Genomic DNA, 25,535 nt, shown 5'->3' with positions numbered 1-25,535 from the left:
TCAAATTATTTGTGTAACAGTAACAAAAGTTTGGGGAATCAACATCCAACCAGTAACAAAGACATCACAGTCCACTCTTGAATGCAGAAAGAAATGGACAACACATCTACAGCCTGAGCTTTGAGCTGATTCTCAGCACTGTGTTTTACCAGGAACTGGGAAGGTGCTGCACCAGGAACTGCAATTCCTGGAACCAGAGATCAGCTTCAGGCAGGAGCAAGCACTGGCTGGATTGCTGAGACAGCGATCAAGGGTGGCACTGATCTGCCACGTCAAAAGCTGGGTTGTGTGCAGACTGAACAAGATCAACCCTGTTAAGCACCTGAAAGCTACAGGCAAAGGTCCAGCCATGTAATAAAACCCCAGACACCTGAAAACCTTCCCATTGTGCCCCAGGATCACAGTGGAGTGAAGAAGGTTACTGCTTGTCCCAGGCTCATGCAGACCATTTTCAGAGAAGCCACTCCTGCACCTGGCTCTGCTGGCTGCTAGCCAAAGGCTGTGGCCTGCAGCAGGGGTGATGGCTTGTGCCAGCACACCAGGCATCAGGAGGGGCCACCTGCCTGGGGTACAAGTGTGGTGTGAGCTGATAAGCTCCCAACGGCACACAGCACGACTCGGGCTGGAAGCACACTGCAGGGGCAGGTGGTGTTGGCTGAGCTAAGGCAGGTTTTGAAGAGGTCTGACCAAAGCTGGTACTTCTGTGCTGCCACTGGATTTTCCCTTTATTTTGCACTCCACGCTGAGCCACACTGGGATGGGAAGGAGCAAACAAGCCTGCAAGCTGTCCTGGCATGTGAGCACGTTGCTTTCCTTCAGAGATCCAACTAAACAACTTCCCCAGCTGTCACCCCTCTGCAGCATTCAATACCTTCCTTACTTTTTTATTTTTAAAATCTAACCCAATCATAGTCCCTGACCTCAACTTCCAACAGCCCCAGTGGACCAAGATGGGTTCTTAAACTGCAGAGCACACACTGCAGGTCTGACAGACTGGTGGGTGCATCAGAAATAAAACTCCAGAGCCCTGGGAGCAGATGGAGTCACTGCTCACTGAACTAGATGTTGCACAGAGGGCTATGGTCTAGCTGACAAAATGGTGATCGGTCAAAGGTTGAACTCAATGGTCTTGAAAGTCTTTTCCACTGAAATGACTTTGTGATTCTTTGAAAACCATCACAGAAGACTTAGTTAAAAGACCATTTCAGAGAGAAAGCAATTGCAAAGCCATTAATCTTTTTTATCAAGTCCTGGAGCTGCCCCTGGGCAGCTGTAATTCCCCAGGTCAGGCCATGATGTGAGTGCCTTTTCCCCTTGTTTACCTGGACTCTGCTGCAATGTGGCTTTGACAATGCTGCAAGCTCTTGTTTTCAATGAAAATAGCAGCATTGTGCAGCCTCCAGACAGAGCCAGACGGCTTTCCATGTAAACCACTGGATTATGCCAATATTTGACGCATCTGCCAATATCTAGAAAAACAAGTCTAAAAGCCCATATTGTTATATAACAGAGAAACAAGGCAGGCTTGGTGCAAAGGGCTGCTGCCTCTTGCTCTCTTGATCCTCAGGAAGACAGAGGATGACAGAAGGAGAATTCCAGTTTCAGCAGAGGCCGAAGCTTTTGCATGCTAGCTGCAGGGGAGATGGGAAAAGCTGCAGCCCTTCCTCCTGCCAAAGTGGGAATAAATCAGGCTCTCACAGCGGCATACTGAGCACATTGTAGATGCTTCATGTGTTGAAAGAGAAATCTGTAAAAGATTTGAAAGAAAGGGGCTCTCCACTTTCCCAAGGGCTGAGCCTGGTCCCCTCTTCCTGCTCAGCCTGATGAGAGGGAAAACTCCTGTTTGAGACTCCCATGTTGGGGGGGCATCAGAATGGCCAAAAAGGAGGAAAACACCTGAGAGGTTTCAGAAACCCAGAGCCAAACACAAGTCCTGTCCCAAAGAGCTGAGGATCACCCTTTATCTTGTTTCACCTGGCCACTCTGGCTAGGACAGAGCCCCTCTGTTTGTGCTTCTTTGCCTGTGTGGGGCCAGGAAGAGACTAGAAGCAAGTTCCTCTGGGATGTGGAGGGCAAGCAGAGCAAGGATGCCCTCTCTTCTCTGCCAGGAGCTGCAATAGGCCAGGAGACTGAAGCAGAAGAAGGATGAAAAAGCCCAGCAGCCCCATAGCCCTTCCAGCAGATCCATAAGCTGTAGAAGACTGCATATGGAGGAAGGGAGTGCTGGCCCTTGAAATGGCAGCCCCAGTGCTGCTCACTAGGCACCTGCTGTTCTCCCTGCTTTCCCTTTGCGCCTGTGCAAGAGCTTCTGACTGTATTTGGATTATCTGACTGTATCAGGATTATCTACTTCTACCCCCAGCTCCCCTCCAAGGTCCTCTGTCCTGAGCCTGTATCAGAGGGGAGCCTGGCTCTTGCTCTGTGCAGCCCCCCCTTGCACTTGGCTCTGTCTGGCTGCAGAGGGCTGTAATTTCACAGCCTGCTCTCCTCTCCAGCTCCCAATGACATCACCCACTCTGATTATATAAAGCACAGGGAGGAAGCCTTTATTTATGCGTGCTTTTTGCTCACAGCTTCAGCTGTCTCAGTGTACAACACACATGCAAATCCCACTGCAGGAACTGGGCTCTCTTTTGCCTGAATCAAAACTGCACTGCAGAAAAAGGTGTGGGTGCAAAAAAAGTCTCTGTTTCCTTCCCCCACACCTCTGAATACATTTTTGAGGAGTTTGGGTAGGAATCAACCTAGCACAACACTCTGCACCATAACAAGCTGGGCACAAAGCCACCAGCTTCCTCCCTGCTGGGAAGTCCCCAGAGAGCTGAGGGACCTGTGCTGGCAGCACCAAGCCCTCTGTCTGCTATTCACAAAGTGGCTACACAGGGGCTGGAAACCTAGCCCCCAACAATGCCCAACAGGGTCCCTACAAGGGCCAGCCCAGGGCTGTAAGGCCACAGAGAGTTTCCCTTGCTGAGCCCTGGTGGGCTCAGCCAAGCCCCCGTGCAGCCCCTGACAAGGGGTGACCCCCACCGCCTGCTCCATCCTCCTCTGGTCCATGCTGCAGAAACGCTGCAGACACGAGCAATCCCTGAATGTTAACATTGCCAGAGAGACAGCAGCTTCTTTGCCAGAAGTGGTTTGGGATTTGTGCAGGGTCGTTGCCAACTTCCACCATGAGCAGAAGCGATGGAAACTGAGAAAAGAAACTTTCTCTGCTGAGCAGTCAGGCAAACGCGCACACACTCAGCTCTGGAGCAGCAGCTTTACCAGACTCAGCACTATCCCCCCGTCAGACACTGCTGAGAGACTTTGCTGAATCAAGGCCTGAACATCTGCAAAACACACACACACACAGACACACACACACAAACTCTCTTCCCATCTTTGAAAGATCAAGCCTCCCTCCCGGCAGGAAATGACCAACTCGCCTCCAGCAGCAGTTCAAAATGCTGAATTCTTAATTTTGTATGTTGAAAGAAGGGTGCATCTGAGGGAAAAGAAAAGCATTTCCCAGATATTTTTGTACTTATGCCTCCAGGTCTATAGGGCTTGAATTCAACAGTGGATTTAAGCATGTGCTCAACATTAGGAATATGCTCAAGTTCCACTGATGCTAAATCAGACACTTGATCTTTGTGAGATGTTAAAAAAATAGAAGCAAACCAAAAGAAGCACCAAAAGAACCAGAAGAAGGAGGATCCTAATATGGAGAAGGACATTATCATATGTCTCCTCTTCCCTCAAAGCCTTTTCAAAGTCGAATCTAATTCAACCCTGAAATCAGAAACCACCAACTTTGTTTGATTTCAGAGCCTAACAGATTGTCTAAAAAATTCAGGAGGGATCACTGGTTAAAGAAAGCAATTCCTGGAGAAACACATGTGACCCCACATCAATAATTCAATGTACGGGAATGATTCTGAGATAAAAGTAATGAGAAACACATGCAAAAACCGCAGGGCAGGGAAAATAGGCTTTCCTTCTAAAAGCAGTTCACAGGTCAGAGGCTGCTTATCTCCAACAGCCATCATACGACTTGATGTTTTTTCCTTACTCTTGTCCCTGACCCCCAGCCCAGCCCTCTCAGCGAGGTATCCGCTCCCTGCTTTAGCCACGCTTGTCTCCAGAGGTTTTTCCAAGCACTGGCTGCGGGCTGGAGGAGGCAGGAGCGGGCAGAGCCCCGCTGTGTGTCGGTGCTGCAGCGCGTTATGCAACTGCTGCGAGCCCTCCGGCCAGGCAGCAGCGCTGCGGTGGCGCCCGGCCAGGCTGCGATGGATGAGCAGCCAGCCCCGCTCAGCCCGAGCGCGCAGGGCACCACGGACACGGCCTTCAGGAGGAAATCTGACTCACAAATGCACAGCTGAAAGTCAGTGTTCTCCACCTGAGCTGTGAAATCGCTCGCAACAAGCCTTGCTTTCAGATTTTAAATCAGGTCTCTCCTGATGATTGTTTTCGTGCCTTTGCTCCCAGTTGGAAGGGGATATTTGCTCATCTGACCCTGTTTCCAGTCAGTTTCTACCGATGGCTCCCTGGCATGTATAAGTATTTGTATTCCAAAAGCTAATAACATCTGCCATAAAAATTAACTGAAAAAAATCCTTCATATTTTTAAATTTTTAGATGTAAAGATCTACCATTTAAAATAAACAAAGAAATGAAAATTTAAGCCCGACAATAAAAAGAGTTGACAACATACTATAAATAGGAATTTAAAGGAACAAAAAAGTTCTACAGGCAACATTTTCAACCCTATCTTAACCATGTCAGGTCTGTCTGCAAAAGTCAGAGATGAACATGCACCCAACTGTGTTCTCAAGTCAAGGCCAAAGGAAAAACAAACTGCAAATGATGAGATCTGTGACCTAACAATGGTAAAACAATAATAGAAATAATTTAAAAAATCCAACCCCAAGGCAATGCAGTTTTTCACAGTCACACAAATCAATGTACCTCTGCCTGGTCACAAGCCATGCACAAGCCACCCAGATAAGGGGTGGCACAGTGCATAAGAAAGCTGAGTTCTGATTCAAGGCCATAAGTGGAAACAAAATACAAACAGCAATGTACTGATGTACTCCACAACTGCAGAGCTTTGTCCAAAGGCCACCTCAGAGACAAAACCAAAACCAGGTACCCTGGGAAAGGGAGCATCTTACCAAGCAACTGAAATACTCAGGAAAAAATGGCTGATTTTGGGGCACAGAAACCCTCCTCCCCATCTGCAACAGAAGCTGCAAGCCTTAAGGTAAGCATAAAGCAAGGTTTTACCTGAAAATGTACTGCCCACACTCTCCACTGTACACTTTGAAAGCGTCCATGCTACAAACCCTGACTGTCCCTGAGCCCTGTGTGGCCTTGCACTGCAGTGTGAGTGTATGGCCACCTGACACAGAAATTACTTCTAGATGAGAAGACTCATCACTGATGTCAACTTTGGAAGAGTTTCAGGTTCTTGGCAAACAGAAGCTGCAAGACCAACAAACCTTGTGCCAAGTGATGTCTTGCCACCACTGGTCCATTCCAACATGGACCTTTCTAGCCTACTACTGCAGTCTGGAGAAAGACATGCTCCTCCGCCTCCCTCTGCATCCCAGAGCTGTCAAAATCTCTGCATTTCCTGGGATCCTTCTGGGTATAAAACTGAATATTGTTGAGAGGCCTCTCCTAATTATGTTATGATTTTGAAGGCAAATTCCTAAATCAAGCAGATCCCAAATAATTATACTAAAGCAACACTATGATTCTGAAGCTGAAGTGATATATCTGGGACTAATTTTATTCACAGCATAACTTCTGGGCCTTTGGGTCCTATTTGTTGCACATCTTGAGGTTTCCTGCTTTGAACTATAGGGCTAGAAGACAGAAGCTTTATTTAAATGAATAAAACAATTTCCAAAAAAGAGAGACTACCTATAATCTCATGACTTCCAAAACTAGAAAAGGTAATGTCAAAAACTTTTGAATACTGATGCTCACAGTAATAAAAATGATGCCATTTTGGAAGGTTCCTCCTCCAGAATGAACTCACAGTTGCTCGGTAACACAACTGCTCATCCTTTCATAACCCCTTTGATCTTCAGAGGCACTGATGAGACAGGGCTGCTTCAACTCAGTAGAAAAAGATCAAATGCAATAACCTGGGCTTCACAATGAGAAGGTGATGAGAGCAGCATAGGTGGCCATCTGCCCAGCAAAGGAATGGAATCAATCAATGCCTGGCATTTTCTCTCACCCTTTCATTTTCATACAGATCTCACACTGACCTCAGCGCCTGTCCGCCACTTTCTCTTCCCAACTCCCAGCTCCTCTTTGTCATTCCTTGCAAGAAATATGGACACTTATTAAGAGATGTCAAATAGCAACAGATGCTCTGGAGCAGATTTTCCCCTGAATTTATATATTGAGGATCTCCTATTATCAATATTGGACATTGTCAGAGAGTATTTTAATCCCTGGTGAATATAATTATATTGTATTTTAGTGTAGCACAGAAGACAATGTTACCAGCTAAACCCCTTTTAGGCTGAGCTGTGCTCACAACATTCTAAACCCAACAGCCACCATGGGCCACAGATGCTTTACATCATGTTCTCCTTCTGACTTGAGAACACAGCCCAGGTGCTGCCCGTATGGCCACATGTAGGTAAAAATCATTTGCCACCAACTTTTCAATGTGCTGCCAAGCATGCAGGTATTGCAATTTCCTACCCTGGCCATAAGATATGGTGACAATCCTGCATTTGACTATCAGGGAACATGCAAAGAAAGCTGTAAACATCAACAGACAACCCAGGCTGGTTAATTATAAAGCCCAGTCTAATAAAAACTCCATCTTTGTTAAAAGGTGGTTAAAAATAGACCTGCTCTTTAAATAGCCAGCGGTGTCCTGTGCCCTGGTTCTCACTAATACCATTGTAATTATCCTTCTAGGGATACACAGTGTGCTCAAAGCCAAGTCAGTGCAGAGTCCTCCTGCACATTGCCAACATGCCTGCAAAGCAGCTGTGCCATTCATCAGGAACCTGCCTCCTTGCAGAGGAGGCACTAACCTGGTTTGCTGCAATCTATGGATTTTCAGCTTTACTGCTAGAATTAGGTCACCAGCAAAGATAGCCAAGATTTCCCAAACTCTCCAGCTATTCTTGATTATTCTGTTCAGAGGTTTCCTGGCTAAGCACAATGCCTTTGAAATGAAGAGGTGTTTTGGGCTCCTGCAAGGCTTCTGCAGTCAAACTCTGAGAAGCAGAGATGCTCTCAATCCATATCCTTAATGGCCTCTAAAACTGCCAGGCAATGGGAAAGTTCTCCAGCTCAGATCTACTGCCACCAGGTCCTTCCAGCCTCTCCAGAAGAAATCAAAGATGGTGCACACCAGAAAACAGAGGAATTAGCAAGGATCTGCAGGGACCCCTGAAGACCCATGCCTGCACCTGAGCCTGGCAGAACCCGAGGCAGCAGAGAGCTTCCCAGCAGGCAGCTGGAGAGTAGCCAGGGACTGATCTGCTTCATAAGACTGACATTTGTACATCACTGAAAAAGGAAAGGATGCTATTAACTTGTTGTTTCGGAAAACGTGTTTCCTGGTTTTAAAATCATGAGTGGGAAATTTGTCAATATCAAGAATAAATTCTTATCTGGTACTGGAAGTTCTTTTTGTCATTAACATAATTTTTAAAATTACACAGGTAAGTTATAGCCACTAAGAATTTTTCCATCACATGCATCTATTTTCTGAAGCTTATCTCATGGAAGAAAATTCCTAATGAAAGTATATTCTAAGAATGTAACCATTTGACATACTTGTTTACACAAAATCTTTTATGCCAGAAGGAAAGCATGTGCTCTTCATCTAATATCTCTTCACACTGTCAGAAATATTTAAGGAGTCATCAAATATCTACTGTACCTTTCAGGTACAGAGGGCATACATCTGGAACAAGGGAAGCAGTGCATGTAATTTCACCTTGTAAAATTATTTTAAATTTAACCTCAAACTTCCCAGGGAAAATGAATTACCAGCCAAGGTCATTCTTTGATGTATGTTTGGAAAAAAAAGCAGTAGGAAGGAGAACTTGAGACATCCTAGCAGACCTTTTCCTACTGGACATAAGGATTTTTGCACAGAAAAACCAGCAATACTGTATTTCAAGAGGCTAGGAGTTGGCTAACATTAAGTGACAAATGGTTTTAATTCAAATTACCTATACTTGTTACTCAGGAGGGGAGACTAAACAGAGCACAGCTCCCAGCACATTGACAGCAGGTGAGCCTGTCCTGAACTCACACATACAGAGGTACCAGGAAAAAAAAAGAGTTTTTGAAAGGAGGCACCAGAGAGTGTGAAAACACACCTTGCCTCTGTTTAGCTGGTGTGATGTGCTAATACAATCTCCTTCTCAACAGAGTTCTTCCAAAGAGGAGCCAAGTTTATTGTCTAGAAAATTAAAACAAGATAAACCTCAGGGGGAAAGAACAATACAAAGCCCCTGCCTTTCTCTCTCCCTTTAACTGGGCACCTTCCTTATATCTTCTTTCTCTCCTGTAGGAGTGTGTGAAGGCCAAGAGATGCAAGATGGCTCAAACCTCAAACAAGGAAAAAGCATGGAGCTGGCTGCTTGGAAACAACTTTCTCTGGGCTGGAAGCAAGAAAAGAATGTATCTGTAAGACATGCAAATTGCTCCATTTGCTTTAGCTCAACTACAAAACTTCCAGTGCTTTCAATTGGGCTCAAAAATCATTATATTAAGCACAGGGTGCTCTACCTAGTGAACTTTTGATCAGCTAAAGAAGACTATTATGACCCCTGTCTGGGTCTTCAATGCCACAAATGGATACAAATTTGATTCTCCAAACCAAGAACAGCTGTAGTTGAGTAAACTAACATTTGTAGGAGGATTAGCTGCCTTATGCTTGCTGACCCTGTATTTTCCCAGAAGGAAAAGGGTTAGGACCCCACTTGGAACAAACCAGACACTGAAAGGTTCATGGCTTGTTTTGGAAAGAAAAATTATTTAAAAAGACAAAAAAAAAAGAGGGAGGAGCTGGAACACCTACTCCTCTGGTTTGGTGGAAACTGGTTTCCATTTGCTCTGCTATCAGAGCAGTATTAAGAAAATAACAGCATGACCTTACAGAAATACCTGCAGCAGCACCACTTTATAATCACAATCCCACCCTCCTTCCCCGCTCTTTTGTAGTGCTTATGTCACTCTCAGGGCCTCATGAACTTAGGCAATATTCACTACTGTTTCACCAATCAGATATTTTATTTTCTATGTTGCATACCATCCTGGGATGACTCCTTGTTGGTTTCAAAAAACACTACTGTTAAAAATCATAGCTAAAAAAACAACAAAAAAGGTAATTTTTCCCAAACATATTCACCTAGAGAGAGCCTGTGGTGGGTTTCCTCAGCACGAGAGCCAAACTACAAACCAGAAGGAGGAACTTTTTGACTTTCCTAGTGCTGTGCTAGCCAGGAGCTGGCAGAGCTTGCAGGCACTTTCAGGAAGGGCAGAGCAGCAAACCGGAGATGACATTTCCACAAGCAGGAAAGGGCGATGCAGCAGGCAGGACCTTGGAGTGAGAATCAGACCTGTCCACAGACAGCTTGCATGACCCCAGGGAAATCCTGCAGGAACTGAAGCACACACCACTCATCCACAAAATGGAGCTAATCCTAATTCCTTCATACAGTAGTGCACAGCTACAGCTACTCCTGGCTTTCAGGAGCTCATGCAGCTCAGCAATGACAAAGGTGTGGGAAGAGCCAAGAGTCTGGGATTCTCTGAAAGCCAAGTCATCCAGCTTCCTCTGGTAGTTAATGAGGCTCAGAGTACAACATGGCCACATTTCCCAAAATGGATCAGTAATTCCTCACTACTCCATATATGCAACAAAAATCTGTCTGAGGTCTTCTGTTATCTCTGTCCCAAGAAATTCTCAAGATGGAATTTCAAAGGAGTTTAGTCATAATCAGGAAGACAAGATGAAGGCTGTATTGTTGACACTGCAATCATGCAGTCATAAAGCTTTTTACTTCTTAAAACCCTTTCGTTCTGATGTCCTACTGTTAATCCCATTATGGTTTAGGCCCCATTAAAAAAATATATACCATAGTAGCTCAAAGATCACACTATTCTAAAAAACAAACACCTACATAGGATGTTTCCTCTTCTTTCTGTTTTTTAAGTACAAAGGTTACATTGGCTCATTGGTTTTGTGTGGAGGATAGGAAACACTTAACTCTGGGTGCTGGGTTGCCCCAAGCACCACCAGAATTTTAGGGAAGATTACAAGAGTTGGCAAGATTAATAATATTTTTCACTTTAAATAACAGAACAATTAAAAAAAACAATCCTTTGAAATGAAAAAATAAAAAATTGCTTAAGCACCTTGTGCAATTTGCTTTTCCTGGATGGTTGAGCAAAAGCACAAGCCAGTGCTGTCTGCACAGACCTGGGAGCCAGCCTGGAGGGCTTACAGGAGTCCCCTGCTTGTGTACCACAGCCTTCCACTCTGACAGCTGCTGAACACTTCCAGTGTGCCCAGCACACAGTACAAACCCCTTCCCATTCTGCTCTTTCCCCACCATGTGTACTCTGTGCAGAGATCACCGAAACACACAACTCAAAGAAGCTCCAAGAGACACTCATGACACCAGAGTGCCTTCACATGTTTTCCTGAAGTATATGACACTAGATGTAAGATTTTGCTTCTCCTCTCCTTTTGCAATCCCTTCACTGAAATGTATCCCTATATGTGCTTTTTCCAGTGAATACCAAGCCTGTAAGCTGCTCTTCCAAGCCAAGAAAAGTTTAAAAGAGGTCACACCACAGAGAACAGGCTCTGCACATTTCCTAAGAGGATCATATTACATAGAATATCCATGGGAGATGAAGTGTTCCCATCCAGTTTCCCACTTTTTTTGGCATCAAAGTTGCTCTTTGGGTTAGGTGAAGTGGGAAATGCTTACATTGGAAAAAGAAAAGATCCATTTTATTTGTTCCCCACATTTGCCTATCTCAGCCAGAACTCCTCAGCATACTTTGAGGGTCTAACAGAGTGATTTTTGCTAGGAAAGTTGACTGCTATATTCAGCATTTGGGACTCTTCATATTCACAGAGCCACTCAGCTTTGGATGGCTTTTTTTCTTCCCTTGAACAATGCTGAAATAATGTTCTTCTTAGTCAGATGTTAGACAAAACTTTCTAGCAGTAACCACAGTTAATCAGGGCAATAGGCTGCACTGTTTCCCTATGCAATCCTGCTGACAAATGCTTTTAAGGTCATGCTAGATTGGCACCTGCCAGAAAAGCTTTAGATGGAGCTTATCCTGCCTTGGGATAAGGGCACTAAATGAGTGCTGTAGGCCCCTCTCAGCTCCATCCCTGACAGCTTCAGAGAACTTCAGAAACCACAGAAATCTGAAGAACACAGTTTCTTGCTCTCCTTTAGATACAGGGCCTGAGCCAGCTGCAGGGGCAGCATGCTGAGTCTCCAGAAACCTCTTTGAGAGCAGAAGATCTGCTCCAGAGTGGCAGCTGCAGCTGGCAAAGGGCATTAATGCCATGTGTGTAGGAGCAAGCGGGCAAAGCAAAAGGGAGGATCTCGAGGCCTCTGCAAAGCACTATTTCCATTAGCAGAATGAGACAGCTCCCTGCAGTGCAGGTTGGCAAGGAAAGACCAGGAGCAAAGCAAACAACAGGAGGGATTGCAGGGAAGAGGAACCCCCCACCCAAACTGCTGAGACCAGCTCACCCCAGCAAGCTCTGCAGTTACACAGCTGCAAACTTGGAAAAGGGCAGACAGCTCTGAGGAGCGCCAGGACCCACTCTATGAGAAACGCTGGAAACAAACACACATCAAAGGGAAACACCAAGCTGTATACACAGCTGGGGCTGCTTCCCCTGTTAAAAAGAGAAGGGCACGTAGCTTTTAACTGCAAGCCCTTTGTGAGTGCTTGCACGTAACCGTGCATCTGGGCAAAGGCGCGCACTCGCCCCACGCTCGGCCTCCTGGCATTACCGGGGTGTAGCTCATGAATGGCATTTTCCAAGCTCCATGGAAGACTCCCACACAGCTGGGCAAAACCTGAGTGGGCAACCCACAACTCAACCCACCCCAGGGAGCAAGGCCAAATAGGTGGAAATAAAAGACATTGGAGATACAAAGCAACCTCTGTTTTAGCCTCTCATTCCTACAATAAACCTGATGCACTGCTCCTCCATTTAGAATCAATCATTTGAACGATTTCATTGGGTTTCCAGAAGGAGCAGAACAATTCCCATCTAAGGGCTAGGCTTTGACCATGTGGAATTGGAATTAACTACCCAACTCTTCAGCAGGTTGTGTCTTTACGTAGTACTGTCAAGTCTCTCCTGAGAGGAAAATGTGGAAGACACATTGCCCAGAACTTCCTGGGACAGCCAAAGCAATCTCTCCTGCACAGTCCAGCTCTGAGAGAAAGAGGAGATTACCTACACTATAGCAGCACATGGAAATGCTGGTGGCTTCCTGTTGTCATGTCCTGGAACACTCTTGGCTGACCAGGCTCTTCTTCAAGGCTAGTGACAGTCACAGTGGGCTCCTCAGGGCTGATCTCACCTCTGAACCTTCCTGTTCTGTTCCTTTTCTTTCCTGGGATGCTCACAGGGAGATCTTCCCATACACAAATAAGCAGCAAAATCAAGTCTGGCATCAACTACCTTTCCACATATCCCTCCTGATGGTTGTATGGCTTTGGCAGCCTTCACCCATGTGGAAGGGTCCTTGCCCTTTTACTACAAACACACCCACTTAATCAGGAGAAGAGCAGTGTCTATCAAATGCCCTCCTTTTGTTTTTGCCTTATTCACTGTCCTGGACAGCAAGGAACCCTTGGCACTGGCTCCCCAAATGACTCGGCACAACTACAGCACTGTAGAGACAACCAGAGAGGAGCAACAACTGCCCAAGTGAAGGAGCAAGTATTCACCAGAGAGCCATTAAGAGCTGTGCTTCTAAATGATTCAGATGCTTTTAGATATTCCACCCTGGCTCAGCAACCAGACAACTCAGAGATAGCAGCCTGCACTTGACTTTGCAAGCATGACTAAATTTGTGCAGCTGTTTACGACCTACCATGATAAAAACCACACCCTTACCATAGGAGCTGCTACCAGTCTGGACCATGTGTGAACCCACTGATACCATGCACAGAGTCTGCTTCTATAAAAGTAATGCTGCCTTTCAAACTCATGTCCTGTTTCCACTGGTGGCTTCATGAATAAGCTTTTCTGTACCAATGCTCCTTTCCCTCAGCCCCTCCTGTGCAGAAACCCTTGTACAGACAGTTACAAGATCATTCTCTAACTGCTACATCCCCTTTCCTGCCTCACCTTTTGTGAGCTGAACATGCTCATTTGCAAAATCTACCATTCACAGCAATCTGTTCTTCATCCTGAGCCTTATAAGCACTGAACTCCCAGGCAAAAAAAAAAAAAAAAAGAGAAAAGGCATCCATGCTTTGCAAGAGCTTTTCATTTTCCCCCTAAATAAGTCATGTTGCTTTATGAATGTACTCTCAAAGGTAAATAATTAAGAGGCAAGAGGGACAGAAAATCTTATTACATGGCTAATGGGAAGTGATGCTCAGGCAGCAGTGTACCCATAAAGTATAGCTTCAAAAGGCAGCCCCTAGGCCTTCTTAATGGAACACTGGGCTGAAAACCTGACTCATGCAGGGATTCCTCTGCATTCCTTCAGACTCAGACAAATACAAAATCTTTATCTGAGGTTTAGCCTGCATCTAACAGACTGAAGTCAGTTTCACTTCTGAAAAACAGGATACTCCAATTTTGCACAGGCACTGTAAGGAACAACCACAAAGAGCACTAGGCAGAGATGATCAGTATTTCCACACAAATTCAAACTCCCAAGGACAGAAGGAACACTGGTAGATTACACCATCTACTGCTATGGTCTGCCATGCCCCTGACATAGCCCTGTCCATGTTATCCACTTGTTTCATGTGAGGAAAATTCCTGACCCTTGGTTCCACATTGCTTATTTAATTGTTTTATGGTTCTCTCATGCACTGTTTGGGAAGAAAACTTTGAGGGCTGTTTGCCCACAGTTACGCAAACTACTCAGGGTGATCAGCACCATTTGCAGCCAGAGAAGAACCACAGCAATTGCAAGATGAAGCCCTTCTCTCCTTTCCCAGACAAGGTTGTGAACACCTGTCACACACTTACATTCACCATCACAGCATCCAAAACTAGGGGTTAGACCATACTTCTGCCTCCAAAGCAGCCTACACTTTGTGTCCCTCTTCTCTTGCCTTATGGGAGAAGGTATCAAGCAGCACCTCCTGGCCCTGGCCAACACTGAGGGGACAGAAGGACACTGAGAGGGACACAAGCAGTGAGCATGAAGTTTTGAAGGAAGGTGGGAGAGGGGAAACTTGTGTGAAGGAGAGAAAAGGCAAGCAACCAGCCAGAGATGTGGATCAATGAGGCAAAGGACTGGGTCAATGCAACCTTGTCCCTGCTCCTTTTCTCCATCCAGGCACCAGCTCTGTGCATGTTTCTGCTTCTCACCTGGCACAGGCCACACCAGGAGACACCTGGGGTGTCCCATTCTTCCCATGTTCCCTTGCAATATAAGGTTAGAGGTTATCCAAGCTGTCATACTTCAGTACATACAGAAAAGAGAACAAAAGCATGTTTCCTTCATTTCCTACCCCACTTCCTTTGGTTATTACAAGCCTGCATGGGCTACATTATTACATGTACCAGATGTAGATCAACACATACAACTTCAACTTCTGTCCCAAGAGTACAAGGTCCTGAAATTTGTCGTTAACAGGTGATCTGTCTCAAAATTATGTTCCTATTACCTCATCTTTCCTACAGCAGAAATTCCCAACTGGCTTTTAGCTAGTAATGCTTTCAGGCCCACGAGCAATGTTAGTCACTTGAACAAGAAAAGTTGTTGCATCAGGATTGCTGGCTCTCAGCACCTCAAAAAGCACCCTGGAAAAAAAAAAAATAGCGAGCCTGCAAAGTCTCCAGAGATCCATTTAGGAGAGAAATGGTAAGTACAGAGCTATGATATGACTGAAAATGGAGCCAGGAAAGCTGAATGCTTGACTCCCTACTTGAGACCAGAGGTCCAAGCTCACTGATTAGAGGGGGCATTTGCCCAGTCTTTATAATTTTTTGAGGACAGCCATAAATATACAGAACTGGAGAGGGTTCAACCTGAAACAAAACTATGGCAATGCACCCAAGTAGAAATCTGAGGATGCAAGTTTGGGAAGAGATTCAGGTACCACAGCTGGCAATGATGCACTCCAAATCAGACTGGTGACCTCTGATTTGGTACAGAGACCTGACTGCAGAGAATGTTTCTTTCCAAGATGGGGGTTTCCTCTCAGGTCTCCCTTCTGGGAGGCAGGATGATGAAAGCATTCTCAGCATCAGACCATTATGACAAGGCCAAGCAGATTGTGCTGACAGTTCTTTCTACACCATGGAAGAAAAACACATCAAAAAGTGCCCCAAACATGTCTTAGTTAAGAAGGGCTTTGTGATAATATCTGTTTCTGAAAAATGGCTTATAACAGTGATTTTATTGTGTAACATTGTTGAAACAAAAACATTTTTCTTTGTGACAGTTTATCCAAAATAGTAGTATTGGGTTTTTTCCTCTTCTTTCTTCAACAGCTATTGGATTCCTAAGGGAGGTGCAGAGATCTGGGAGCAGAAAGGATGACAGGCATGCATACATTCTTCACTGCATCACTTTGAATAAAAAAAATAAATCATATTGAAACTAGAAATTCCTATATGAGCAGTACTAAAGGATTTGAAATGTAGATCATTTTGTTTCCTTCAAATCTTGGCATAGAGACTAACTGTCCCTTTGCAGCAGCTGTACTCAGAGTTCAGAACGTTCAGCAACCCAGCCAGTGTGAAACAAAGCCTTTGCAGACTTTCAGTTGTAACTGAATCAAAATGCAGCTTCTGCCCAAGAAGGCACTTTGCATGAGCAAGTGTGCTGGTCAGCCTTCCCCAGTGTTACACCAGTGACTGGCGAGTTCTCAGAGCAGTGCAAAGAAATAGCAAAAGGCAGATTGACACTAAATAATGCTGGCTGAGCCTGAACGTACCCAGAAAGAACAGCTCTCTGACAGCCTTACTCCAAAAACCACCAGCTTCACCCTCTCAGGTTAAGCAAAAACAGCAACAGCACTGTAATAAGTTATCCAGATCTAAAACAGAGAAACATGCTGCAGCTCTGCTGAAAATTGTTAGTCCCAGCTGAAAACAGAGGCATCTGTCATCCAAACAACAGAGTTGAAGACAGCTAACTACCTCCAGCTCTTGTTCCACACTGGCCTTGGAGACAGGAGAGTTTAGCTACAGTTCCCACAAGGAGCAAGTTGGATCAGTGCATGCTCTGACCTTTGGATGTGTCAAAGAAAGATGCATGCTCAGCTGTGTTGGATACGGTTTGACTGCTGCAAGGAACATCACAGGTTCCAAGTTTTATTAATGAGGAAAACAATATGTACTGTCAACGTCTGCTACATGAAGTTAGCATGAAAACAAAACCCACTCCAGAGAACAAATGAAATTTACTGGATTAGTTTCTTGTTCCAGCTCTCCTGATAAATAGCACTGAACTCAACACCACATTGATTAGCTGGTTCAAGACAAACACTGATCAGATTGCCTTGGCAAGTATATATAGCACTACAAAAGCACAATCATCCTTGTCTATTCAGAGTAGCAAGGATTCACCATACTTTCATTTCCCTTCCTTCTATCTTTCCCAGCCTAGACAGCTTGTCTGCACTATTTAAAACCTCTACCTTAAAAGCTTTTCCTAAGACACACTCAAAGCCCTTATTCTAAAGAAACAGAACCAAATGGTGCAAATGCTGCAGAGCCTCAGAAGGCCCCCATGTTTCAGTGCAAGCTGACCCAGGTCACTGTTCTCTCCTCAACTTTCAGTAGGGTTTTTTTTATCTTATCCACTACCTCAGATAGGCAACTGAGCACAACAGTCAGCTTTGGGTGAGAAACCGCCTTGGAAAACCACTCTGCAATAAACAGTCTCTCACGTCAAAGAAAGAATGGGTGAGGAGCCACAAGATGGGGAATTCTGGTAAGAGTCAGGCTAAAAACCACAGTACTTGATCCTTGCTATGTGTTTGTCTTCTTTGCTTCTGATCATGTCAAAAGATATCAGAGAGAAAGGATGTTATACTGCTTCACTCTGTGCTTTTACATGCAACAAACTTTTAGCAACTTGGTTTAGAAGTTTGTCTCCTTTAGACTTTTTCCTTTTTCTTTCTAAATGAAGTACTTTTGCAAAGCCACAAATTCTGCAAGATCTTCAGAAAATTCTATTTTCAGTGATCCTGAGGCCTCTTTACCTCCTTGATCTATCTTTTGTTTGAACTGAATTATTGTTACCGTAAGAAAAATATGCTCTCATAACTCATTCTTTACCCAATTACTCAGCTTTGTTTTCCTTCCTTCTGCTGCATTACAAAGCAATCATCATCAAAACCTAATAGAACAATGTATGATCTACAGAAAAATGCTGGGTGGTTTTTTTTTGGTTTTATTTTTTATTTTTTTAATCTGATCAACAGCATTACAAAACTCTTTCTTGCTCTGTCAGGAGATGTAACTTTTCTGACAGACATCACCGCTGTATTGGTCTACCAGAACTGCCACTTCACAGAGCAGCAGGATGTCACCTCAGAGCTGTGTGTCTCCCCCTAATACCACACTGACCACATCCTCCCAACACTGGCATGTGTCTTAAAATGTTCACAGACAACAGCTAACACCACTATCTGTATAACACACAACATTTACCTTTAACCTGGATTTCAGTTGTTATCCTTTTTTAGAAAATATTACACTTGCAAACTTCATCTTTCAGTCACACACTTTATCTTCTTTTCTTTCAGAAAACAATGAAGAGTGTTGCTTACACATCAGGTTTTTTGGTAGGCGTGTTAAAGGACTAAAAAATATCATTTTAGTTACATATTGCAGCAGATGAGAAGAATGCTGGTTTCTTGTTTAAATGCAAGCTATGACTCATCCTAAGCAGAGATAAACTGAAATACATACCCATTAAATAAAATTTTTCAGTGTGAGGATTAATGACAGATAATAAGTATAAATTAACTTTAATCTTTTACAACAAACGAAGTCCCTTATATAAATGTCACTGCAATCTTTTCAAATTAAAAAACCCAAATCAAAGACAGAAGAGGAATCATTTAAATATTACAGCAAATGTTTGGTACCAAATCAAACAGCTCCTTAGCAGAACCAGTGGAGTGTTCTGGAGCAAAATATTTTCAAGCAGTAAACCTTAAAAAATTGCTTTAATTTTTTTAAAGTACATTTTTAGGGTGTTTTCTACATTAAAGGGGTACACATTAAAACATCATCAGCTCTGTAATACTGAGTCCAAGTTAAATCACATATTCAGAAAGGAGAAGAGCATTTTGTTTCACTAATATTCTCTTGCTACTGCTTAAAACAAACCTGTGTAATTGTTGAATGGGTTAAACCAAAATTTAACTGAACATAAGAAGACTGCTGTTCACAGACAAGAAGAGAAAAAAACAGAGTCAGAGACCTAATAGTGGACAATTTTGAAAATTACAGTGTATGTCAATAATGGAGATAACAGTGAGATTCAGAAGGAATAATCTCAAATAATAGGGAAAATGAGCACCTGTCAGCCACAAAGCCATTAGTATCAGGGCTTTTATATTTGCAACAGTTAAGTCTGGAGACACTGACAAACTTAACAACACAGCAAATAAAAAAAGGAGCTGGGGAACACAGGAAGCAATCCCCCTCACTCAGAAAACACTGCTGTGGAGTTTGAAAATAAATGCTTCCAGTATGAAACTCGCTGCCCAAATCACTGGTAACGAACACTGCAAACACAGCAAAGGCACCACAGCATCTAGCTGGGTTTGCAGATGTGAGTAGCTGATCAAGCTACAGCATCTGCATCAAGGGACAGAATCCCAAACCAGGAACATCAGACTCCTGAGCAAAGTTCCGAGATACAGGAGCTGCCTGTACAGAGCACCCAACATGATCAAACTTGTGCCCTTCCCAGAAGGATGAAAACCAAAGGCTTGTAAAACCATGTCTGAGACAGACCTGGAATACAGTGCCCCGGAATGGGAAGCCCTGGAGGAAAGACCTTGCTGAGAAGGCTGATGGTTAGGAATCTTCAGCCTGGAGCAGGTGGGGACTAAGGAGAATAACAGACAAAAGGAGAGGAAGAGGGAGATATTACACCAAATGAAAATGGAAGGACAAATTCTGCAACAAGCAAACACCTTGTCAATATTCAGGAAAAGGAGGCATAAGGGGAAGCTCAAGTAATAACACTCCTCTCACAAGTAACACTTCCTGACCTGCTAGTCAGTAGTTAATCCTTATGGTATCCCCACCTCAGTAACTGTAACTGTCCTCAGTAAAAGACAGGGAATCAAGGCAGGAACTTCCTCAACTCACACAGACAAGTGGTACCCAGCACATCCCAATCCCATCAGTTGATAGAGTCCTTAGCTGGACAGTAAGTATGCAACACTGGCTGCTAAGAATTTGAAGTTTTGCTGCCTGCCCTCAGGCTAGAAGAAGATGATCACATATCCATGCAAACTTGGCCAATGTGATAGGACCAGGCTGGTCCAGGGAAAGATGGAGACAGTTCTGCTCTAAAGCTGTACTGAGTAAAAGCAGCATTTGCAGTAACAATTAGATATGCAAATAAGCACATTGAAGATTAGTGACGGTTTACTGTTGTCATGGAGAAATAAGCACCTTCAGTTCTGGGTCAGACCCAAGGACTGCATTTTCTTTCCCTCACTGGTAAATAGAACCAGTGAGAGCACTGGAAAACCCAGGAGCCAACACTCCTCAACACAGCTCAACCAGGGATTGGAAAGGCTGAAGCTCAGGGAGCAACACAACCCAAATAAAAAACCTTCCCTGCATCAACCCAGAGAGATAAGACCATGGCAATTCTGTAGATACTCAAAAATACTAGGAGGGAGAAGCACAGGCTGGAAGAAAACACCCACACCATGCAAAGGCCAAGCTGCTTCCCAGCATTGCTGCTGCTAGGGGGAGGCAGATGTGGGGGAAACTGAGGCAACACAATTCATGAGGTACTCAGCTGCAATTCCCTTGAAGCCAATTCCCTTGAAGGGGAAGATCTTGTCTGAATGAAAATACACACTTGGCTCAAAGGCTCTGTGTGTCTTTGGCCATCCTCACAGTCCTCCCATCTCTTGTTAAATGATGGCTGCTAAGAGAGAAGAGGAGGCAATCAACCTATTTAGACTCAGCTTTCCTTCCCACCCTGGGGGTTTCTTCATAGGAGCAGCTGGCCAAAGCACCGCCTTTGTTACAGCAGCCACAAAAAACACAGACACCCACCCTCAGCCCCCCTAAAATCCCACAGAAGAGCCAAGATAAGTTTATAATGGAAACCCTGCCACAACCTTAACTATAGCATCCTGAATGGAAGGCGATAATCTGATCTGTGTGTGAACTGGCTCCCCTTGTCTCAATGGTATTTATCTTACTTTAACTCCTGTTACAAAAGGGTTGAGTCATTTAGAAGAGCCAGCCAAGTAACAAAACTGCAGGGCTTGCTAAAACATCAGATTCAAGGATAAACAGGCGCAACCCTAGAACAGGTTAGGAGAGTCTCTGCAGGAGCACAGGTAGCCAGAGCTCCAAGCCTCTGGACAATGGTATTTTCTTCTGTGCTACAGAGACTATGACAGCCCAGGGCAGGGTGGGGGGAGAGGGTGCAGAGCACAGGGCTCTGCCCTTTGGTTCATGGTAACACATAGTACCCAGCGCCCAAGAAACCTGATCCCGTAGCAACCTCATGTATGGAAAGTGCCCCAATCAGATTTCACTGTGTCAGGAGAAGAACAGTATTTACTCTGCATACAGATTAGTCACAAAACTGGGTCACTTCTTGCCTTTTCAGAGAGAGAGAAAAAAAAACCCAACCAAAAACAAAGCTTCTTTTTCAGATCTTTTTGTGTCTTCCCCCCAACTTTTAAAACTACATGATGCAGTGTGGTCACTCACAGCTGTCTAAGCTGATCAAACAGCACCTGCATGAGTAAGGTCAAAACACATTACACTCACCAGCTTACATTTTTTAGAATTCAGCTCATTAGCTACTTACCGGTTCTTTTCTAGTTCATTGTGCGTAGACCTGGAAAATAAAAAAAAAATTGGATTAGCCACCTTTGACCTCTGAGCACTGAAGTTCAACTGCTGCAAACCGTGCACATCCCCACTGGCACATCATACTGCAAAACCAACCAACTACATACATTAAAATCTATAACCTTGCTGACAAGATGTTCCTTCCCTCCAGTGCAAATGCTGGTACCCTTACTGCTAAAGAAAATGTTCCCTAGAGACTTTAATGCACACAAAATCTTCAAGAGAGGCAATGATTAGAACAAGGGACCAGAGCCTGTCACTTCCAGACTCCTGGCACTGCCACCAACTCAGTACAGGACTGAAGTTGTTTCTTTGTGCTTTAATTTCTTCATTCCCGCTATAAAAATATCAGTACCATCTTCTAATGCAGGAGCTCATAGAGAATTAATTTGTGCATCAAATACATGGGAACCTTCCTTCCAGCAGGGACAGCCCCTGGAGCCCATCAGCCATCACATGCCGGATTTAGCCAATTTAGCAGAAGCAGACACGGCCAGCATTTGGGCACAAAATGGGATAGCCAGTAGTGCCCTGTTTGCAAACATCTCTGGCACTGCATAGCACATTTAGGATGCCTGGAAACCCCTTGGGGATGGGAACAGCACTGCCACAGCACCAGCATGCAGTGAAGTGACCCATAAAGTGACACTGTGACACTCCACAAAGGAGGGGGCTTTGTCTTTATACCTGCCCACCACACCAAGCACACTGCCAATATTCCTTAATTTGGAGCTTTGCAGCTTGAAAATGAAACCAACTAGAAACAAAAGGGAAACAGGCAAGTTCATTCTCCTTGCCTCTGTGATGATAGAATGAGTGGCAAAAAAAGTTTAAATCCATTCAGGATTTCTAATCTAACCCAGGTAAGGTTGTTGAGGATTATTTAAAAGGATAGCCATTTGTCCAACATTTCTCTTTAACAGAAGGTCACCTTAAAATAAGAGTAAAAAGAACCCAAGAGCTTAATAAAAAGGATCTATTTTCTTTAATTTGGCATCACATTTCTTCCGGAGCTCTGAGAAGATTATCCTCTATCCCCCATCTGGAGAATCCCACAGAGAATTCTACAATTAGGGAACTGAATGGAGGATGTGCTCCAAGGGAAACCCTGTCATAATTAAACGCTTCTCCAAAAAAAAAAAGGAAGGAGGAGTGCCTAACAGGTGTTAGAACTGCATTGAAAATGATTACTAAACTGTGGATGTCTGCAAAAAACAAGGTAAATGAGCCTTAGCTGACCATGGCTGAGAGCAGAGGAAAAACAAAATGTTAGCATACAGCTGTGCAAGCCACCCTGCTCAGCAGGACATGGGATACCCGAAAGGCAAGGCATACTATAGTCAAACTCTTCATCTTGAGAAAACTCCTGAATTCCCTCCCTAAAGAAGTGGATGCCTTCATTCTAGTTCCCAGGAATCAGAAACATGAACATAATATTTAGTCCAGAAAGTCTCCCAAATCAACCCCCCCCCCCACCCCCCCTGAGTCTAAACCAGCAAAATCCTTTGTCCAGGCAACCTGGACCCAAATGAACCCATCAGGACTGAGCTGAGGCCCTTTAGAACCACTGCCCATACATAGTTTGAAACATGCTTATTGTTCTTTTTTACTGTATGCTCCTGCAGGAGACTGTGCACTCTTCTTGGCTATGACATTAGCAGTTATAAGGCCAAAGATAAGCAATGGCTTGAATTCCTGTATTATATTGAGCCAATTACCAAGGCCAGCACTGAAAGAACAAAGTTTGGCCCGCTGCTGTGAACAAAATTAAAACAGCAGGTTCTCCTTACTCCTCTCACACAGGAGACTCTTTATTACCTATCTGCCTTCTGATGAACAAGACAACTGAGAGAGGTCACAGGCTTTTCACCAAGTCAGGAAATATTTGCTGTGACTTTTAACCACGTCTGTGGCAAGGAAAAAAAACCAACCCCCCTAACACCTTCCCACTGAAGCTGAATGGAAATGAAAGAATCTCAGCAGTATTGAATCAATCCTACAGGGAGGCTTCTTCTCTTACCTGCCTATGTTTTGCTTGGTCTCACTGGGACCATCTGGAAAAGTTTTAATTTTTTATTTCACCCGAATTCAGGAAAAAAGTCCAGCACTGCTCCCCACTATCACCATTCACTAATTTAAATTTTCTGTAACAGTTTCCTTTTGCTTGGACAACACAAAAAGGGAAACAATCCTCTCTCTTCTGTTCATTACTCATTTCACTTTCTATAGCTCCTAACCTAAAGATTAGTTTTTACCCCTCATCTTTGGGCAGCACATGTTACTAAGATTGGAGTTAAACAAGGACAGTGCTCTGTCAGTGAAGTGGAAAAAAGTGGAGGAGCCTCTACTGATACAAGTCAGAAAAAAAAGTGTCTTAAATAGGTCCAGAAACAAATGTAACTGGATCTCTTTAACTGAGCTGGTTTTATCTCTTAACTGAGAACTTAGAGACTATCAGCAGACTGAAATCAAGGCCTCATGCTGGTGCACTATCACCAGCTTTTTGATGGGTACAGGACGAACACCACAGCTGAAAACTATCGCCAAAACTCGGGGAACACTCTGGCTGTAGGGCAGCAAGTGACCAGTGTGCTCAGTGTGCCACTGCTGTGCTGCTGCTGACAGTCAGCCACTGCCTGTGCCACCCAGGGAACAAGGACACAAACCAGGGGAATTCACATCCCTGCTGTCAGGTGGGCAGGGCAGGCAGAACCTGCAAAGCTGAAACCAGAGCTGGGCGGGTATGGACACATTCAGAGGGGAAAACAAAAGACCAAGCACATGTACTGGCACTGCTCAAAACAGCAGCTGCAATTTAAAAGTAGCTCCAGCACAAATCGTCTGCAGGGTCCTCATTTAAAAGTCAGGTTTCTATAGCAGTCATTCTTTAGCAGTCAATTTAAAACACCCAAACTGATAACTACTCCTAAAAACTGAAGAAATGTTATTAAGGAGGAGGATCCTGCTCACTACATTTTGAAAACAGCTTGGAAAAAGATCAAGAATGAGTTTCAGAAGCTTAAGATAAAGGGGCCAAGCAAACTACAACAAAAATAGCAGAGCAGTCCCTGTCTATGCAACAAAAAGTTGAAAGAGGACAAAGTCAAGTTATCCCAATTTACCCCAGATACCTGAAACTGCATACAGAATAGGAAGAAAGAGGGAAGCAGAAATTGTCAGTCATTCTAATTTAAGGTCAAATGCAACAACCTTTTTGTGCCAGTTACAGTGATATCCCCTGCAACCTTGCTATCCAACACAGTAACAAGGTGTTGTTGAAACATTAAGCTCCACTGAAGTCCCCCAGTACATGAGAATCTGCAAGTAATTTGCACTTTACCCCATTTTTATTTATTTAAATAAAATTTCTTCTACCATGGCAGAGGCAGCCCAACTTTGCCCAGGCACAGGTAAGGCAACACAACTAACTGCAGCAGAAAGGAACAAGCTCTAAAGAGCACTGAATTCATTTGTCATTGGGCTTTTTACTGTAATTAAAATCACAAAGCTGCCACATGACATTAAACACAGCTGACCTTTCTGGTTTACACATTTATTATTGATAAATGGGCAAATACATGCACTTGCAGAACATCTGCATTTTGGTTTGGGTTCTCAGTGAGCTAACTATTTTCTACTGAGGAGAACACAGTCCTTGAGAGCCCTTGTCCTATGCAATACACAGATGGCATTTAGACCCCACGATCTGTCATCTCTCCTGAACCTGGTCATCTTCCTGCCTGAATTTGGCATCAGCTCCTGGCTCCAGAGGAGTCCAGGACTCCAAGAGCTCCATCTGCACCACAATAGATAGATTGTTGTCTCAGAGGGCGCTGCTGGCTACAAGTAAGGGGCTCCTCCAGTACATCCTTAATGCCTACACAGACCCAGTGCTTCTCCTCCAAATTCACTCACCCCACTCAGCTTTATCAAGAGTTTAATAACGAAAGAAATATCCCACAGCTTGTGAAAATTAGAGTACCTGAATCATGTTTAGCAAAACAAGAACATTCATCTGCACACCAGGCCAACTGCTTTCTGTCTTATTTCACTCAGGTTCAGCTATGTCTCTTGCTTATGCATCATCACACCAAATACAATCTCATTCTTCCTCATTTTACAGACCCTTCCCAGCTTCTAGCTCAGCTGACACCCATTCACTGGGCCACTAAATTCCCCTGCAGGAAATGCCTTCCTCCATTCCCCAAACCAAGAATAACCAACCTTTCTGAAACCA

At 44.2% G+C, this 25,535-nt stretch overlaps 1 protein-coding gene across 2 annotated transcripts in view; it reads right to left on the bottom strand.

Annotated features, from left to right (window-relative positions):
• The window catches only part of MXI1 (MAX interactor 1, dimerization protein), a 54,943-nt gene that overhangs the window by 6,591 nt on the left and 22,817 nt on the right, over positions 1 to 25,535 (bottom strand). For both annotated transcript variants that reach the window (XM_036386169.2, XM_036386170.2), the window contains exon 3: positions 21,255 to 21,284. In XM_036386169.2, coding sequence (XP_036242062.1) covers positions 21,255 to 21,284 — 30 coding nt within the window. The remainder of the gene's footprint in view (positions 1 to 21,254; positions 21,285 to 25,535) is intronic.

Source organism: Molothrus ater, chromosome 8 (assembly GCF_012460135.2).
Source record: "Molothrus ater isolate BHLD 08-10-18 breed brown headed cowbird chromosome 8, BPBGC_Mater_1.1, whole genome shotgun sequence".
Lineage (NCBI taxonomy): Eukaryota > Metazoa > Chordata > Aves > Passeriformes > Icteridae > Molothrus > Molothrus ater.
This window is presented reverse-complemented; position numbering and strand designations above follow the sequence as displayed.